A 19502-nucleotide genomic window follows, 5' to 3' on the forward strand; every position below is an offset into this window, starting at 1 on the left:
GAGCGAGCGCGATACCCACAGTGTAAACGGGCCTTTAAGCACTTCAAAGCCTGCAGAACTCTTCTTAAAAACACAAAAAAAAATGTTACCAGGCCAAACAGGATAAAACACAAATGTTATTGCTTGTTGTCACCCGTATGTGTCATGATTACTGGCCAGTTAAAACAAACTGCTATGCAACAGACAACTGTCAGTCGTTTTAACAGACTATTAATTACTGTCAGCAATGCCTGAACTACAGGGTTTTAGATATTGAAGCTAATTCTCTCTTGGTTAAGTTTAACTTGCTCAACAAAAATCACAAAAGCAGACGTTTGGAACATTTTTCTTCTGTTATAAATAAGGAAAAACAAAACAGTTGAATATCCTTTGCCGTTGAAACTTCAGCAAAGACGCAATTACGCTGGACGCCCAAGAGAAAAAACTGCCAGAACTTTTAGATCAGCACTGCAAACGTGGAGGGCAATACAACAACAAATTGAAACTTGGTGGTTTAAAAATGATGGCAGTAAACAAATAAGTGCAAAGGTTAAACGAAACACAGCTCAATATTACATCTATGTACCTAAGTCATCGACTGTGGATTTTTGTACAAACTGTTCACATAATGGCTGTGTAATATTGATAACCTTTAACATTTTTAGTATACCTATTTAAAAAGATTGAATGTTTTATACAAATGTTGGGTGTTGGTTGACTCTTGTGCAAAACCTCAAGTAAAAACTAATTGCAAAAACATGGAAAATTTGTGATTGAGTGTAAACACTGTTTGAATCGAAAGCATTAATTTTTGATGAATATTTTGACTACGACATTAGGCCTATAACTGGATTGGATTTACATTGGGGTGGGTTATTTTTTCAGTGATCAAGCAAATATTGCAAAGAATGTGTGTAAATATTCTTTAGAAATGTGATTCTGTTCAACACATCATTGGGGTTAAAATTGAAGAACGCGAAAAGTGCAAACAATGCAATAGTTGCGGAACAAAGTACAGTGAATTTACTTTCAAATAATTCGGTTGTTTTGTAAAAACAAAAATAGTATTGCAAACAAATAACTATCCTAAGTTCTCAACAATGGATAACACGTAATCGAGAAATGAATACCGCTGAACAGTCCCACACAACGTTGTGCGATAAAGATGTGCAAAACCGACTTCATCTCGCCGCCAGATAGCGCCCAAGATCACTTGGCTACATAAAAAGGCCATTAAAACACAACCTTATCAAACAGCAGACTCCCTGCGTACAACTGGAACTTCGATCTGCATGCTGTCGTTCTGTGGCGTAGCGTCTTGCTTCGGTGACTTTTCGTCATGTGACATATCGCTTTCGGTTGAGCATTTCGTGGCAGTAGGTGTGTCGAGGAAGGCATCGCCTGAGAGATTGTTCATTGAATTGCTGGATGGGGGCTGTATGAGGCGTTTAAGGGTCCCATTGGGGATTTCTGAACGGGTGCGACGGTGAACCACCGGGCTCCCCTCATCCTCGTCGTCACTCATCTGGATCTGTGTCGTCATAAAGAGAGATTATTACGTTGTGTGACGAGCGGGGGGCACAGTTGGTTCGTGTCGTTAATTTTGTTTTAGTCTCAAGTTTAAATTATTTCAATAGTTTATTTGCCACACTTCGAAAAAAAAAAAACAGTTGCAAAACTAAATGCAATAATTGCGTAACGAGATCTGTCAAGTGGCTGATCTGTTATTGTCCATTTGGCAACTAATGTGATGAATAATTTATCGTCAATTTTGTTTAAGAATTAAGTCTATAGGTTGACAACCTGACGCTACAAGCAAGAAGCCACAAGAAATGGGCAATAAGGCACCATGAAAAAGTATGTGATATTTCACCGAAGCTTTAATTAGCTTGCTTCGTTTGCAAGCGCTTGATAACATGATCGAAAAGGAAACTGTTTGCCAAAAACCTTTATAAAAAACCTTTTTAGTGACATTACTTGTACACACTACTTCCACGAGACAGTTCTGTACGTTTTTTCGCCAACAAACATTTGAAAGCCTATACCTGTAGCAACATCAAGCTGTTTCGTTTCAACCTTGCCTCGCGTTCCAACTCCGCTACTTTCTTGTCCACCTGTGCCGGTCGCTTTTCCCGTCTCAAAAGGCTGTGGGGTCGACGAAACGCTGCCACAGAGGCTGGTCCCGCTTTGCCTGACTTGTACTTTGGAGACTGCGAAGGATGGGAAGGTGCTGGCGGCGGTTCCTCACTGTTCTGCCGCGTTTGGGCATCGGAACCTCGGCCAAAGTGCTGTTGGAACACGATGTTATTAAACATTCCAGCTGAAGTAACTTGGAGCTTAAATTTTAAACATGCTTGACCGTTTAGCAGGAAATTTTGATTTCGTTTTGTAAGGAAATTTTTATTATTAAAAATTGTGAAACGTGTTGTCTTGCTAATGCATAAAACCATTTTGCTCAATTGAATGAGATATGTTAAGAAATTGCTTTTTTTAAACCTGTAAAGTAATTGTTTGAAAGTTGACAATTGCTTTAAAAATAAAAATAAAACAATCATTGAAACTGATAATCTTGTGCCCGTTTTACTGTTGTGGGTTTTTGTTTTCAGCAAACAAACTGGCAGTGACAAGAGACCAATAAATGTGTCAATCATACGATTAGGTCTGTCATACCTTTGGTGTGTCAATGTTAGTTGATGTCGGTCTTCGGTTGAATTGTAGATTTCCGTTATTGTTGCTGCTCTTTGGCGTCATTTGAGGTGTGGCAGCAATACTTGATCTTGTATCGGCAAGAAAATTCTAAAAAAAATGTTTGTTTTTTATAAAAGGTTTTGCAAGCAAGCGTATAACAAATAAAAACAAAACGGAGAAAATGCTAACTGTACAAATACAAGTTATAAATATAGCAGGTTTAAGCAAACCTTGGTTGAAAGAATTGCATCTAAAACACCCAATATGATGGTTAGGTAATGGTGCTGACATGTTTGTTTGACATTAATTATGAAAATAGATTTTACTTTTGTTTGCCAAACTGTGTGAACAGTTAATTCTACTTTTTATTTTATTAAAATGCTCTTTTACAATTCTGTGGCTTTTTTGAATTTGTCAATATTGTTTATTCTGTTTTGCTATACAGTGATGCCTATTTTTTAAACTCATGATCTTACTTGCGGTAAACTGCGTCTGCCGATTGTCACCAGCAGTGGACTGGGTTTAGTCACTGCAAGTCTGGAGTTTGGAGTGCTTGGTGCCGAGCTTCTGCGCTTAGATCTACGGATAAATAAAAGCAATGATTATATCTACGAAACCTTCAGAATACACGAGTATAAGCAGCAAAGTTTAAAATTTAGATTAGGATATTTTTTGAAAAAAAACTGAAAGCAAGCAGTGGGTGACTCATTGAGAAAGCAGTGTTCAATTGAATGGAACCAAAACCCAGTGTTTGTGCGCAGAATGAAATTTTTGGGTTCATTTTTTTAAAACAGATTTTTTAATTTTCAACAAGTGATGTGATTGATATGTTAGTCGGACATAACGGCAGAAAACCAACGTGCTTTAAGCCATGCTCAACATCCACACGTAAACAACAATCGTCAAATAAGCAGTGACACTGCCACTTCCGGCACCCACGCCAACAGGCACGTCACCCTTGTCACGTGATGGCAGAATGCATCCTCATCAAAAGCCGGACGACGTGCCAATGGAAAATGTACGATTGGTATGGTTTTAGGGGTGACACAATAAGCACACAGGAACACACGGTGACAAGTTCCTGTGAAGGCTGTGCGAGTGACAAACTAACTTTGCGAGAGGTAGAGTGAGAAATTCAACGTTGGGTGTCATTTGCTAGGGTTTGTAATTTCATGATCACCTGCAGCACCACCTGCAACTAACGACAACGACACAACATAACACGCGCACTGCATTACGCCACCAGTTGAGCCGAAAAAACAATTAATAACTAATCGAGTGACGTAAAACCATTGCCAGTTTGGCTTCCTCGTTTTACAATTACCAGTTTACAATTGCCACTGGAGACATTTACTTGCTTATTCGACTGGTAGGGCCAACGCATTGTAATAGAAGCTATGATAACAGGTAACTTATTGTAACCATTTGCTTATAGTTAAGTATGCATGGTCCTGCACTTAATTATAGACTTACTGGAGGTTGTGATTGACAACCAAGTTCAATGTACCCAAAATAGCGATTCCTAATAAATAGTACTTCTACAAGTAGGATAACAACAAATCCATTGCAAATTTTGGGGAGAGGGCGACTCTTTTAACCTTGTCATAGCATTTGTTTAAAATGTAATGATGTCACAATACGCAAATGCAGTTTAAAATCAGTTTCGGATGGCGCATAAAACGTTCATTTTATCATATATGTGTCGTAAGTTTTCTTTCGTTACAGTCGACCAGTTTCACTGGTTGTTTCCAAAGCGTTTTTAAAACGACCCCATTTTTAACATAATGGTTGATACAAGAATTTGAATTTGACCTAAAAGTCATTTAAATGCGTTTACATTTAACCAACTTTAGCCAATGAAAAGTACAATCAGGCAATTGAGTGGAAGAAATTTAAGACTTCGATCGATTGTTTGCTTGCGTATGCGCGCAGCATGCTGAAAAAAAAGTCGTTTTCGCAATGCCGTACACGGGCCATTGGGCATCAACATCAAGTCAGGCATCTGGTGCATTTAGCTTCTCTGTCAGTTTTGACATGAGCTAAATACAACAAGACATCTGCTTGAACGCTTAAACTGCTGACTGTGTGGGAACGTACTAGACATACAAAAGCTTGAATTTTAAACTAGACACAGAAACGGTTTTAAAAGTTTTAAACTTTTTTTTGAAAGGGCATAAATATGGAAAATCATTTGAAAACCCTGGATCACGGTTCTTGGTTTGTTAACGTTGTTGTTGTCCCAATAACCCTGATTTGTGCCTGCACCAAACCTAGTATGTTTAAAGAACTATACCAAGCATTTATTTGTATAAAGACAAACTAAAAACACGAAGGTTGTACATACTTGTAAAATGAGTCGGAATGCTGGGAGGCGTGAAGTCCAGCGGATGAAATTTTCTTCGCTCTCTTACAAGTAAATATCAAGAAGAAGAGGTTGCGGTATCCTCTCCGGAAGACAGGATTCATTGCTCCGTAAATAACGAAGTTTACAGCTGAGTTACTGAGACCCAACCAACCAAAAGCCTTAATTTAAAAGTAGTTGTTTTATATTTTTGTGAATGTGTGCATTAGCCTTATGTGAAACACGCTTTATCTGTTTGGGCTTGGGTATTTTCTACAATAAAATTGATCCAATATGTAATGCGACCAACCAGTCATCAAATTATTGATATTTACCTGCCTTAAATTTAACTTTACCAGGGATCAGCAGAACTAAAACTAAAGTTTTTTAAATTATCACAACTTCAGAAATAGGTTAAGAGGAAGTAAATGATTTGGCAAAACGTGTTTGAAGCCTGCATTGACCTGAGACGCGGCATTAATCAACGCCCCCCACAATAAGTTCAAAGCATTGCCCGTACGTGACACGTTAGAAACTAAACACCGTTTATGTCTACCTTCTTTTTCAGTTAAAATTTGAACAGTTTAGGATTTAAAATATTTTCCCACAAATAAAAACTAGAATATACAGGAACGAGGTTTAAAAAGCAAAACTAAGTACCTTTTTGGCGGGAGCAGGGATTCCTCTTGGGTCAACTATACATGTGGTGGCGTAAGGTAGCCAGCACACACAGAAAACGGCTACAGTGGTAGCGAGGGTCTGTAGAAGGTTGCGTTCCTTTCTCTCAGATCTTCTGTTCTGTTCACTGTTCTGTAAAATCCCACTTCCAGAGCTTAGACTTCTTACCCATCTTCCACTAGATCGAACAGTCCTGTAAAAAAATGGACAAGTTTTTTTTAAGAACTCTTTCAGTGGATACATACCGCAGCATCTGGAAAGCCGCATAATGCAGTAAAGTATGAACCGGTTTCATAGTTTTTTAGTAATTCCTGTTGTTAATCGTAACGAACATGAGGTAGTCTATGCCGTTTACATTAATAAAGTAAATCTAAATGAAAGTGGGTACCACCGAACCAAAGCGAAAAGAGTTAAACAAAAGTCGTGTCTTGTTACATACTAACCAATTGTGCAACAAAACATAGAAGTTGAAATATAGGGTCTGTGACAAAAATAACATACTAAAGAATAAATTTTGGACCACTTGTTGCCATAAAAACAACAATATAATAAAAGTAACTTATATTTAAAAGCATCAACCTCTAAGGCTAAATATAAAAATACCGGCGTAAACAAACGGAAAAAGTGACATTTGTTCAAACGTTTTGCCAAATGCTCATGCCATCATCAGTGATATGATGGGCCCACATCAGTTACACCTGTTTGTATCCACTTGAGTAATGAACCTTTAACACATGGTACGCTAAAAGAAGGCCCAACTAGAACGTATAAGCTATTTCAATCAACATATACCGATGGCATGTAAAGTTAAATTCGGTTAACAATAAAGTTCGCAAGGTAAAAGCTAAAGGTTGACAGTGTGTTCAAAATTGTTGACATTTTTACCTGCTCACGTCACGATGACGTCACACACTAAAAAGGGCAACTGCGTGACCTTCAACATCAAATACCAGCTAGTTTGTTTAAGGTCGCACACATCGGGAAAGTTTAAATCGCACGCATACGTAACGTGAAGCCCACACACATTAGACAAGGGAAATTTCCGCGCGCTAAAAACACCTAAGCGAATCAAAATTTTCAATTAGTATTCACTAACGATAGGCAAGAAAAATTACGCCGCCACTAAGAGGATAAATTCGCTAAATGTGTGGGTTTGTTGGGTGCATCGCCCGACAGGATAATTTGAAGGTCTCATTACAAAATCACTTACTATTTCGGGGCTGTTTTGTGCTATTTTGGGAGGTAATCTCGAACATGAGAGTTGCACGTCTTACTGTTTACTGACCACGTGCTAAAAAAGTTTTCCAAGGCTTTGATGTCAAAAATAGTTTGTTTAATCCACCCAAGACAAACGACTTTGCCTACAGATTTAGACAACCTGTTTCTAACTTTACGCACTATGTTTATGGTTAAGTTACATTTATCAAACTCTAAAATCAAGTTAATGTGGAAGTAAGTAAAGGTACCAATATGCCGAAAGTGTACTTTTTGTGCACGTTTAAGGGCGTGAGTCTCAGTATTTGATGCCAATCGTTCAATCACCCAACTAAATTACCGGGATAGCAAATTGGTATACGTTTCTCACCAAAGGCAGTTCAATGACACCGTTGGCTGCTGTAGAATGCATGACAAATTGCTTTTGATAATATTGGTGACTGATTGCACCAATCACGTCGGGAAATCCGCTTACCATCGTTAAAACGTGTATAAGTTGAATATTATGTTACAATTCTGCTGCCATAAGAGCTCCCAGTAACAGAGGCAACGCAGTTATAAACAAATATTAAAATACATCAAAGCACATGTAACCGCAAAAACCCAAGCGCACCCCGAAAGGAAATGTTTTTTCTCTTATTTGTCTGTGTCAAAACGGCAAATCGCTGCAGTGACGAAAGTATAAAAAAGGCGTCATAGAACGGAAACTGCAACGTAATGTTACATCAAAAAGGATGTAATCTGCTTCGTTTATAGTCAATAATATTCCGTTGTAATCAACAACAATCGTGTGAAAGTGGCGGGAAGTGACGACTTTCAGGCATGCCAAACATCATACCATGCGACCAATGATGCAACGCCACGTGCTATGCGTGCAAAGCACGGAACAAGTGAGTTTAAGAAAAGGCACTACCATATATGGGCCATGTTTTCGATATCTTACTTAAAGTTTTGGTTTAGTTGCACCAATTCTTTATTGCGAATTGCCAAAATTTGGTCACCACTAGAAAATATAACTTATATTTACTGGCCGGTACATGTGATACTATTCCACACAATGTAAAAAACACGTCGAAACATTACGCAAAGTGCAGTTGATGAATGAACTATTGTCTTACAGTAACAGTTATTGGCTAGAAAATAAGACTTACAGTATAGAGCTGTCATTTATCCTGACAAAAAGAATCTTAATAGCACATTAAAACAGCATTAAGCAAAGTACGACAGAAGGAAAAGCTAACGTTATTTTTATAATTATATATGATAGTAGCAATTGTTTACATAAATCTGTACATCACCCTTATGAGATACAAAAAACCAGCTCCAATCCGTATAAAAAAACTGAAGACTTTTAAACCACAAACACGCATATGTCGTGTTGATTTTGTTACACTAGGAGGCGCAACGGCGTAAGAACATCCAGTAATGACTACAATACCCAGGGATTCACCCCTTGCTGATAAGTGTCAAGAAGTGGAAAAATTAATGACACACACGGTTTGCTGCGATAGGAAATTGATGCAATAGAGAAGGTGAAAAACTAGGAAGTTATAACTAAGACGGGCTTGCAACGGCAAGTTTTGTGTTTTTCTAAACCTACATGAACGTTTCTAAACTGTACGGAAAATGCTAAACATGCGGAAGTGTATTACAGGACAAATAAAGAGATTGAGAAGGTGCAAAATATACATTAATTGCTTTGCCTCTGTGTGTTAACTTTATCAACGATGTTCATTAATTTCTTCTACAGTTTTACACGCAATAAACGCAAAATGTTGATTATTATCTATAGCACAGTTAAGTCAAGTATTGGATTTAAGGGTTATGGCAATGCTTTGAACTCACAGTCAAACCAATCTCCAAAAAGGCCATCTCTACTAAACTAACAATTTAACAAAGAGAGTTGTTTGTTACTTTGCGAACAACGTTTGTCATGAGCGCTTTCTAATACACAGAGGATTTAGCCATTAGGTCCATTCGCTAACTAGTAATTACAGCGAATTACAAGCACCAAGTGATGCCGCACATGTAGCTGCAAAGCCAAGCCTGGTTGCTTTGCCAACGGCGAATCGTGCAGCAATTTTGTATTTTTGTACAACAAAACATGAGCAAATGCACAACAATGAAATTTTAAACTGGCTTTCTTTCAAGTTTTGTGGGTTCAGTTTTCATACGACGTTTTCAAAGCATGGATTTGTCACTTTAAATCTCTATTTTTGTGGTTTTTAGTACTTAACGACGCTGTTGACTGCAAAAATGTTTTTGAAACCCACTTATAGTCGATATTGCACCTGTATCTGAACAAAATGGTAACAAAACGCTTCATGTAAATAGGCTTATTTACTTAAATGCAAACAAGTTCGAAAAGGTCGAAGTTCTTAACATCGCCAACAACAACAGCAACAGCAGCTAAATACATGTTGTCCAATGAGCATAAATCAATAGAATGTTTTTCTAGCACGGAGTTTAAAAATAAAATATCATCGAACTGCATTGAAATAAAGCATCCGCTTTAAGTTGGCAGTTGACCAGTTGATGCCATCAGAGCTAAACCCAAAACACAACAACAATCCCAAAACTGATTATTTGTGTTTTACGTAGGCTTTACGTACACATGTCAAGGGCCCTGTCCAAACGGTTTATTAATAGATGTTATCATTATGCGCCATTTGCTCTCAGTACATGAAATATTAATTAGATAAATAGTCATGGGAAGTACGATGAGAATGAATATACACTGCATCCGAACATTGCCTGACGTTGATGAAAGATTGTTAAACAACTTCAGTTAAACATTATCAAGTTTTAATGGTTATACCTATGAATTACCCATACTTCATATAACAACGTTTTTGAATGTGATGTGTTCGAATCTTCCACGTGGAAAATCCCACAACACGTTGTGGAGTTTACCATTTTAAAACATCTAGTACGTAGTGTTTAGTTTATTTGCCTTGATCTGCACACGTGTTTTCTGTTATTTGCGCCGCAAAGGCGTTGAATTATTGACTTGTGCAATTGATATCATCAGGTCGAGTTACTGAGTTCAAGGGATCAGATTACAGCCCAAAGCGAGAGTACATTGTGCCGGATTCTTGATTGGCGGAATCGTTACAAACGTATAACAAGCATTAGTGGGATGCAACCCCATACTAATCGGCCAGATACAGGTATCAATGGCTATTATATATTCACGAAAGCGCTGGTCAAAAGGATTTAAAAACGTTTGTTTCTTGCTTTTACACGTTTTTGTAATGTGGGCCGAATCAATTCATCCTGTAGGGTTAAAAATTTAAATTTAGCGTTAAATTGATCTTTTATTCGAAGAGATAAATATTTATTAAACTGGAACTAAATTATTTAACAGGTTTTCCATAATATTATTCACCAAAGCTCGGTTTGAATTTAACGAAGAGTAAGTAGGGCGATAGCATCAAGCACGCGTGACTCCGTTTTTCCGATAAATTCTTATGCGACCGAAACTATAGCTGGTTCGCTTGTGAATGACGAACTGACTTCTGTTTCCGGAGATTGAGAATCAACCGGTCTTAAAACACGAGACTGAATGATTTTGTAAACATTGCCATGCGATCGCATTCAAATGTTAAATTTTTAAATTACAATTTAGGTAAACAATTCATGGTTTTAAAAATCCTAACCAGAAACAAACAAGCCAGTATATTGATGAAAAACAAAACGTTTCGACAGCGATTCATTTGAGAATGACACAAGTTGCTGTCGAAAAGTTGTGTTAAATTACAATTAAAAATAACATTCAATGGAGTAAACACCTATTTCTGAAAAATATTATGCAAGGGTTTTCAACTATCCTTTTTAATTACATTAGTGAAACATATTCACCTAAATCTAAAATTCATCTAGAAAATCGTAATGCAATTTGCACAGCATTGTGCAGAAAGAATAATTCGTTTTACGGGTTGAAAAGAAAATCATTCTAATGTTTTCTAAACAGTTTTATCCCACAAACAGTTTTAAATCACAGAACTTACGAGAAGAGTTTCCAGTAGCAAAATGCAATGACAACCAGGGGAACAAATATAGCACAGACAGCCAAGAAGATTGTATAACTGATGGAAATCATGTCGTTCCATGAACATACCATCATCTTCATATCGTAGCTGCACAAACAAACAACGGCCAATCAGATGTAAGATACTTGATGTATAAACTATACGACTGATATGATAATGTCTTCTGATTCAAATGGACTGGACAAACGACCAGCCATTCTATTGGTCCATTTTGCCAAGTTTCGCTCACTTGAAACAAGTGTACTTCTGCTTAACCCAAAGTTTACCACTAAATTTTCCCCCGGTTAAGAATCTACACTCTTAACTACAGGTCAGTGATGTTGAATTTCGGAAAATAAACTTAATGCCGATGAGAGCTGCAAGGCCTTTCGGGTTTGGACCTCGTGTTTGAATAACACCGGCTTGATTCAAACCTAATTTCACGTTCAGCCGCAATTGTGCCGCAATTTCGCCACATTTTGGGCCTTATTCGGCGAACAAGCCGGACGGCAACTCCAGTGCTGATATTAGGAGTAATTGCATAGTGTGTAAGGTCCGTGTGTAATAGGCTTAGATTCATGTCAAACGATAAATGACTTATAATATTCAAAAATAAAATCTGTCAAGTCTAGTTTCGGGCGACAAAACACTGAAGTCATCTATTCCGTGTTTTTGATCTAATAATTTTAGTATAAACTGGTCAGAACGTGAAATAGATCGACCAGAAGATAACTGTGACTAAAGTTGCAAACCCGTTTGTTAGTGTACAGGTCTAAGAAGTTTAGTATTTCTTGAAACTCTGGCACTTTTTTGGCGGTTGAAAGATATTAATAGAAGTGACTGGGACCATGATGCGTCTTCCGGGCTCCCGAATCGACTCCGGCGACGTTATTGGATTGTTTCCATGCTGGATGTGCAATGACACATACGTGCATTCGTGGTTGTGTTTGCAACACCATTTTTTTGCTCATTTTTTGCCAAGCTTGGACAATCGTTTTGTATGAAATGGTTTTATAACCGACCCAAGTTGGAAAAAATCATTTAGGTGATGATAAAACTAGATGAAGAAGTTGTTTGAAATTTCACATTGGGTGTGCGTTTATCATACATTGGCTTTCTAAACTTCGCTTCCGCATGAATTAAGCTCGAAAAAGAGAAGTTTTGGCAGTATGCCTAATCATGAAACTACTCACATCCGATTAGCTCATGTAGCCAGACAAGTTGCCCTTTCATTGTCCCTTATTATTTCTCGATCTTATGTAACCCTAAGATTTTGGTAAAATATAAAGTTTTGTGTAGCCAACTATAGATACCTTACCAACACAGTGTGGCAAACAAAACCTCAGGTATTTTTACGGCCAATATAAATTGCAGAAAAAACAAAATCCACTTACTCAATGCTTCCCCATCCCAGCAAAGTTGGCATGGCAACCAGGTTGCACCACGTCCAGCATCCAATCACCATCATGTAGACTCGCTTTTTTGTGAAGTTGCGGGCGTACGTCTTGCTGTGGACCACTGCCCAGTACCTAGAAATAAAAAAGACAAATCTTGACAAGTGACTGTTTGTTTTGTTTTTCCCTTATTGCTTATTACACAGAATTTTTACACGATTTTGCTACTGACGGTTTGTACTTAGTGCCTCGTTTAAGTGGCAAATAAAATACAATGCAAGAAAAACATTATTGTAGCGGATCGAAAGACTTTTTTCTAGGAATGCCTTCGAGTCTATAAACTTTCTTGATCATAGATGAATGTGTCATGTTGACCACAAAAGTGTGTTTACTTAAACCTTTTTTATACAGGGCACGCCCACTTCAAACGTTCAGGTTTTCGTACTTACACAATGTTACACATGACAAAAAAATTCCCCCCAAAAAAACAATCAACTGACAGCAAGTGACGTTTATCTCTTAATTCCTGGTAAAGCAAGGTACACAAGTCACAAAGTATTTTTGTCGCAAAGACGTAGAACCATCAGCAAACAATCGCGTTTCCATAGAAACAAGTTGCAGCCGCGCGATGACGCAACACGAATGGAAGTGACGTCATAAAACGTATGCCAACGCCGTCTATAACTTTAAGATTAGTAAGCAGATAGTTATAGAAATTGTGCGGGAAACGATTTTGAAACAAATAACAACGATTTCGCTTTCACAAAACAGCCCAAATAGGTCAGACGCAATAAAAAAGCGTTAAGCCTTTATCTTTGTCACAACGACCCGCAGATCAATTCTCTCTTATCTTTGCACCTCATGTAATGGACACCGGAGATTGTTAGATAACTCAGATCTAACTGGATAAAACTATACAAAACCGACGTTTAAATAATGTTTTACCCACATTGCGACTTGCTTTAATAAGGAGTATTGATCCTAGAACTGGGTTATTTGTTTATCTTGCTGTTGTAAAACTGATTAAACGTACATTGCGTTTTCATGTGTCAGATTTCTTGGTAAATAAAATGTTTAGACTTGTTACTTAAACTTCAAGCAACAAATAATAATCAATTGAAACCCTTGTTGATGGCAGGATAGCTAATAACCTGTGACACTTAAATAATATATATTTTCATACTGATGCAATTGTATTGATTTGGAGATTTAAATTCGTCCATGAAATACGAAAACAAAATAATGATGCAGGCATTTTTTACAGATTTTAAAATACGACAAATAATATCAAAATGGGGGGAGGGAGTTTCTTAGATTGTTATTCTATTTAATAACAAAAATGCCAACCGTGGTAAACAATGTACCTGCATGTTTACCGGATGTTTTCTACTAAGTCACAACACCACATTGCATCTACATCACGATGATTAATATTAGAATTGTAAAGGTAATTAGTTAATCACTGTTTTCTACTTTTGACCATATTCCCTTGCAGTCACAAGAAAGGTTTGATTAATAATCGCTTGATTGTTTTGTTTTTAATTGTCTTTAGACGACGTAACCTGCTCGGTTTCTAAGAACTCCTGAAATATATCTGTCACGTTTTACCTGTTTCCGCTTCTATAACTTTGCTCAGTTTTTTTATGAAACAAATTATACAACCTTGCATAATTCTGACAAATAAGCTGTAACTTTTCGAACAAAAATTTAAAACAAAAACTCATGTGTTCACAAAATCAGATTTGCATTTTTGTTGGTAAATTTTACTCGTAATTTATTTATGGCTGCTGTATATATTTTTCAGCGAAAACTAGCGACTGTGACGCATTCAGACCATATTGGTTTCGGTTAGGGTGTGCTGAATACATAATGACTTACACTTGCAAAAAAGCACGTCTACAAACATTAGACATTGCGCATTGCAGCATATACCTAGACCAAAACAGCTTATATATTTTTTCTTAAAATGATAGTTGATACTAACTTCTCTGTGAAAAATTATAAAAATTGTTGGGTGTTGGTCAAGTGCAATAAATTATAAAACAAAAAGGCAAAAAAAATACACCAACTGTTAAACACCTTGCAATAGATTTAGGAAAATAACGCAAACTGAATGCTTATGTAATCGTTTGCAAATCAAGAGCATGGCCGCGCTTTCATGAAACCTGCAAATCAATCTCATTGGAAAATATCACATATCACACAAAGTTTTGTTAAAACACAGAAACTAAATCTCTTGTAATACTTGTGGGACGTTACGATGTAAATAATACCAACGTGCTTTTGTGAAATTTAGGTGTTCAATAGAACCGAACATAAACTATTCGCATAGGTTAAGTGCATGGCAAAAACTTTTCAAACATTTGTGCGAACATGCATAAAATCTAGTTACATATACAATTTATAATTGTTTATAATAAAATTCCATCCACTAAGTTTTGCCATTATAAAACGTTAAGTTACACGTTTACCCCGAAAAGGCTGGTGTAATGTCAAGGCCCTCTTCCTAACCGTTGATTAAAACTAACTTGAGGACTTAAATAAATAGTTGAATTTTAAGTCTTGCATAAACGCTATTGATTGTCTGCTCAAATTACGACTGTTTGTTTAAATGACCCTGCAGGGCAAATCTATATGGTTACTTTTGACAGCTGGGGTATGGAATCGCGCAGGCCGCAAATCAATGCAGCCAAATCTATTGATTTGCGCGGATTAAGAGAGATTTCGTTGCGGTGACACGAAAATTCCATCTTACAAAAACCTGGCTTTCAGCACACAGCTGTGACAAACTGCCCCTTGGACCTTAAAATTCAGTTCTAATATTACAGTATATACACATTGGACATAGTATTAAAGTACTTCTGTGGGCTAAATGAGACTGCAAGGTATTTCGAAACTGCGAAGCGCACAAAATTTCTGCAAAGCAAGGAAATTGTCACAACGCCAGCAAAACCCCTAAACTAGATAGGCATCAAGTAACATGACTTGTCTTATCGGCCTTTTAACTTTTCATAAGGTTTTAGTTCAAATCAGTTAAAAACGTCGACATGCCCAAAGAACAATTATTGGATAGTTACCAACAAAATTTAAGCTCTTCCAGCAGTCTTTATTATACTGCGTTTCTTACCACCGTGTGTATTGTGTGTTTCACCGACGTTTTTGCCTTAAAACAACTTTGTGTTCTCTCATCATCACCCTGATGAAGGTGTCTCGAATGGGACATCGAAACGTCGGCATATTATAATAAAGACTGCTGGAAGAGCTTAAAATTTGTTGATACATTATGCCTGGCAGAAACAGTTTATTTAATGGATAGTCACATTGTCCATCTTAAGGGATAAAAGCGCGGTGTCAACGAGTTTTGTGCAGTCAACTGCAAAAGAGCCGTTATTGTATCTTTTATCGTAAATCACCATGGTTGACGGAAAAATACGTAGCTCTCATCTTACCTGTTAATGGCGATGAGCATGAGGTTAGCTACCGAGCAGGTGCACGTGACCGTGACGGTGTAACCTGCAACCTTGCATGCAACATCCGGGAGTGCGTTACCACCAGCAACCACGTTCGCGATCACGGTGGGCATGACGAACCCGGTAACCTGAAAGTCAAAGATTCAATATTAAATGATTGTAACATAACTATATTTGCTTGTGCATGTTTCTAATAATAAGGACTCTTTCCCAAAGACGAAAGCCAATGTTTTTTGAACTGCATACGCCAGCCCAGAGAGGTCTTTGAAGAAACAGACGTTAATACTTAAAATCATGAAAAATATACTAGTATGTGACGACTTTGGAAACTGTACAGATCGACAAGCATTAAACGAGTCTTAAATAGCAACGTAACATGAAATAATTTGACACACAAAATGGAAAATAAGTATTGTGGTCCATAATACAAGAGTCCGCAGAAAAAGCATTACTCAATACATTATGCAAGCTTGTGTGTTGTGGTTTACATAGAGCGGTGAATATACACAGCACACGTTTCTCCAGTGGTTGTTTAGATTAGTAACTGCATGCACCTAAGACGCCGCTTCCGGAACAGTGCGATAATCCCTCCCGGTCTTTACTCAAACGGGATTTGTCGAACGTGATTACGAAGCTTATTGCATTCGGCACTTAAAATAGTGAATGAGCATGGCATGATCAATAGTGAAAAAGAATGACAATTCATAATTCAGATTCAGCCGACAATCTCCTCTGGTAGAATTATCAATAGTAAACATCATAAAAACCTGCTACAATGACCGGCAAATGCGTTAAATGTCAAGTGTTCCTAGGATTTTTAGAATTCTAGTTGAAAAACAAACGCAATCCGGAAGGAACAAAGCTATATCCAGTGGCAATGTATTGGCTAAATGACTACTGGGAAAAATTCTAAAGGCATCAAAGGGTAAGCTTAGGTGAAGATGCGGTTGTGGCCGAATGGCAATTCCAGGAAAAGAGAGGGATTTACCCCTTACCCTGTTACATGCATCGTTGGTGAACTGTCTTGACACAGTGCACTACGTTTCTCATTACATGCTCCTGAAAGTTGAACCTTTCTATAACCTGAAACCCGGATGCACATTTCAAATTCATATGGGAGCAGTTTGGCTTCGGTTAACCATGCCTAATTTTCGCATGTACATTAAACGAAGGGGGAGGCAAATAAAACAAAGAACAAAGCGTGTCTTACTACATCAGTACAGATAAAAGCATAAATCGTTTCTTTTAATAACAGAAATATCGTAAGAGAACACATAATACTGCCAAAAATAGCAGGGATTCGCTTGACGTATCAATTTTTTATGAAACAGTCCAATACTATACTGATCAGAAGCAAGAATCTTTCTTTTATACATTTTATTGTCTGCGGGAGATTCGCTTAATAACAAAACTGTTTCAGCTTACTACATCAGCAAATTTTTTTATTTCGTCCTGAATATTATGCCATTTTCTCCATGGTGACGTTATGTGAACTTAAATAATTTGAACATAAGATGAATATATTAAACACAATGTTACTAAGCCAGTCTTAAACCAGAAGGGGGAACAGTAATGCCAGTCTAAACAAGTATTGCACAACAACCTTTGTGCAAGCACAAACGAGAAGGTACCGGAGTGGGTGATGCAAACGTTATCGGCAAATAGGTCAAATCAGCCAGAGAGTTCGTCATTCCACTTACTGCGAAAAACCTAATAACGTCCTGGGGCCATTGGTCGGAAAATTAAGTCCGATTGGAGGCCGCATATTTCAGCGAAATTGCCACGAATGCTCATTCGTTACTGCACTTTCAATCTCAATTTTGCCGGTTGCTAAGTGCGATTCTCCCAACTTCAGCTTACTGGGAAATAAGTGACGTTCCTTGCGCTTTAGCAAGGTGGGAAATTTTTGTTCAAGCACTTTTTCCGCCTGAAATTCACTATAACTGGAAACTTAAAACTTTCCCAGGGATCAATAGCAACTTGCATAAAACGAAAACGGAAGCAAAGTTTCAATACTAAATTTATAGAGCAACTAGAACTTTATTCTTGAAAGAGTTCAATGGATTTCAGTCAAGTGTGTTTTTTCCCTAATTACTTTTACTGTTTAAAAAAAACACAGCATATAAACGAATTATTCATCTAGGCCAGGGCATATTTTCAACAGGTGGCAGTTTGCAGCAAAAAACACACAACAAAATAAACTTTTAACATACGCACGTCATTCTTATCGGCGCGTATATTGAAAATCAAAATTGAGTAGATGTCAGGTTGAAACGAAATCAACTGTTTTGTAGGATAAGATCAATATCTCGTTCAATTATAACTTAATTACACCTGTCATATTTCTGTAAAATGTGAATCAGAATTACAAATAACATTTCAAAAGAACGTAACAGCAATGCTTCCCACATACGACATTTGACAAGTATTTGTTTATCTGTAAAAAATAGTTTTCTTGTTTACCCATGTAAAATATAAAATGTAAGGGAAAACCTACAGAAAACAAATATTTTTTTATAGCAAAATTGCATGTTACGCAGGGTTGCTATAACCAAACCAATATTGTCAAACCTTATTGGGCAATTATAGTGCTTGGAAGCAACCGTTTACATGGAAGAAAACTTAACACGTCTTTGTAAGAACACGTTTACTTGGGGTAATTTTTGATTGGAAATAGCTTGTGCAAAAGAAATTCAAACAAGCAGTAAACTTTTGCAATTCAATTAACATCATGTCGACTGTACCTTGACAAGTTGTTCGTATCGTCCAATTCAATCAATGCTTGTAATTAGTTCTTGCGCTCTTAATGTGGTTTCAGTTTTTGTGGTTCGTTTCAGCAGAACGTGACATTTCCCTACAGACTGGTTCGGTAGTGTCTCAGCATAATTACTTTCTACTTCAAAAAGCATTTCGTGCCAATAAAATAGCCGCAAAGGTTTAGATGTATGTCAAATGTACGTCCGAAGGCGGTATGGACTAAGGTAAAAAGTAACAATGCAAAGTACTTGTACCCTAGTTGGCAAATTCTCACATAAATTACAAACGTAATTTAAATGGCACTCAACACTGAGAGATTTGCGTGGTTAAATACTGATTTTTTTGTCGCAAACTACATCAAAATCCGGCAAATCCAATTTGGCCATCAACACCCATTAAGTTATGACACACAAAACCTTCCCAACAGAAAAAAGAATCACAACCCACTGTGACGTAAAAAAACGTCGCTATGTCCTCGAAGTGAATTCCTGCTTGGCTAAATCTAAGTGCCAATTTGCCAAAGTGACGCAATAATACAACATCATGACGTCACAGTGATCTACTTACCAGCAAATCCGCTACAGCTAAGTTGATGACGAAAGCGTTTCCATGTGCGTGGACTCGATTCTCGACAACAATCGAAAAAATAACAGTCAGATTTCCGAAACATCCCAAAACCACTACTATGGAAAGGTAGAAGACTTCAAAGTATTGCTGTGGCCCCATGGGTCCGCTCCAGGGGTTCGGGTCAACTGTGGTGGTAAAGTTTGAGGCCCCAGTGATGTTGGTTAATCCAAGTAAAGGTTCGGTGGTCATTGTGTTTGATGGAAGGGATCAGGCTCACTGGTCATCAGTTCAGAATTGTCTTATATATAAGGCTTAATGCTTAAGTGCCGTTGTTTACAGTCTGTTGAGTAGCAAAGCTGCGTATAAAAGGTGGAGACTTCAA

At 37.4% G+C, this 19502-nt stretch overlaps 1 protein-coding gene across 1 annotated transcript; it reads right to left on the minus strand.

Moving 5' to 3' along the window:
* Positions 1 to 313: 313 nt before the first annotated feature.
* LOC145214205 (5-hydroxytryptamine receptor 1D-like) lies at positions 314 to 19478 on the minus strand. The gene is made up of 10 exons (XM_080082693.1): positions 19121 to 19478; positions 15776 to 15924; positions 12327 to 12461; positions 10912 to 11040; positions 5669 to 5879; positions 5012 to 5190; positions 3144 to 3246; positions 2650 to 2775; positions 2025 to 2267; positions 314 to 1510 (listed from the first exon to the last, which is right to left on the minus strand). The coding sequence occupies exons 1-10, from the start codon at positions 19367 to 19369 to the stop codon at positions 1229 to 1231; spliced, it is 1806 nt and encodes a 601-aa protein (XP_079938819.1). The 5' UTR covers positions 19370 to 19478; the 3' UTR covers positions 314 to 1228.
* Between the last annotated feature and the right edge of the window lie 24 nt (positions 19479 to 19502).

Source organism: Phallusia mammillata, chromosome 2 (genome assembly GCF_965637545.1).
Source record: "Phallusia mammillata chromosome 2, kaPhaMamm4.hap1.1, whole genome shotgun sequence".
Lineage (NCBI taxonomy): Eukaryota > Metazoa > Chordata > Ascidiacea > Phlebobranchia > Ascidiidae > Phallusia > Phallusia mammillata.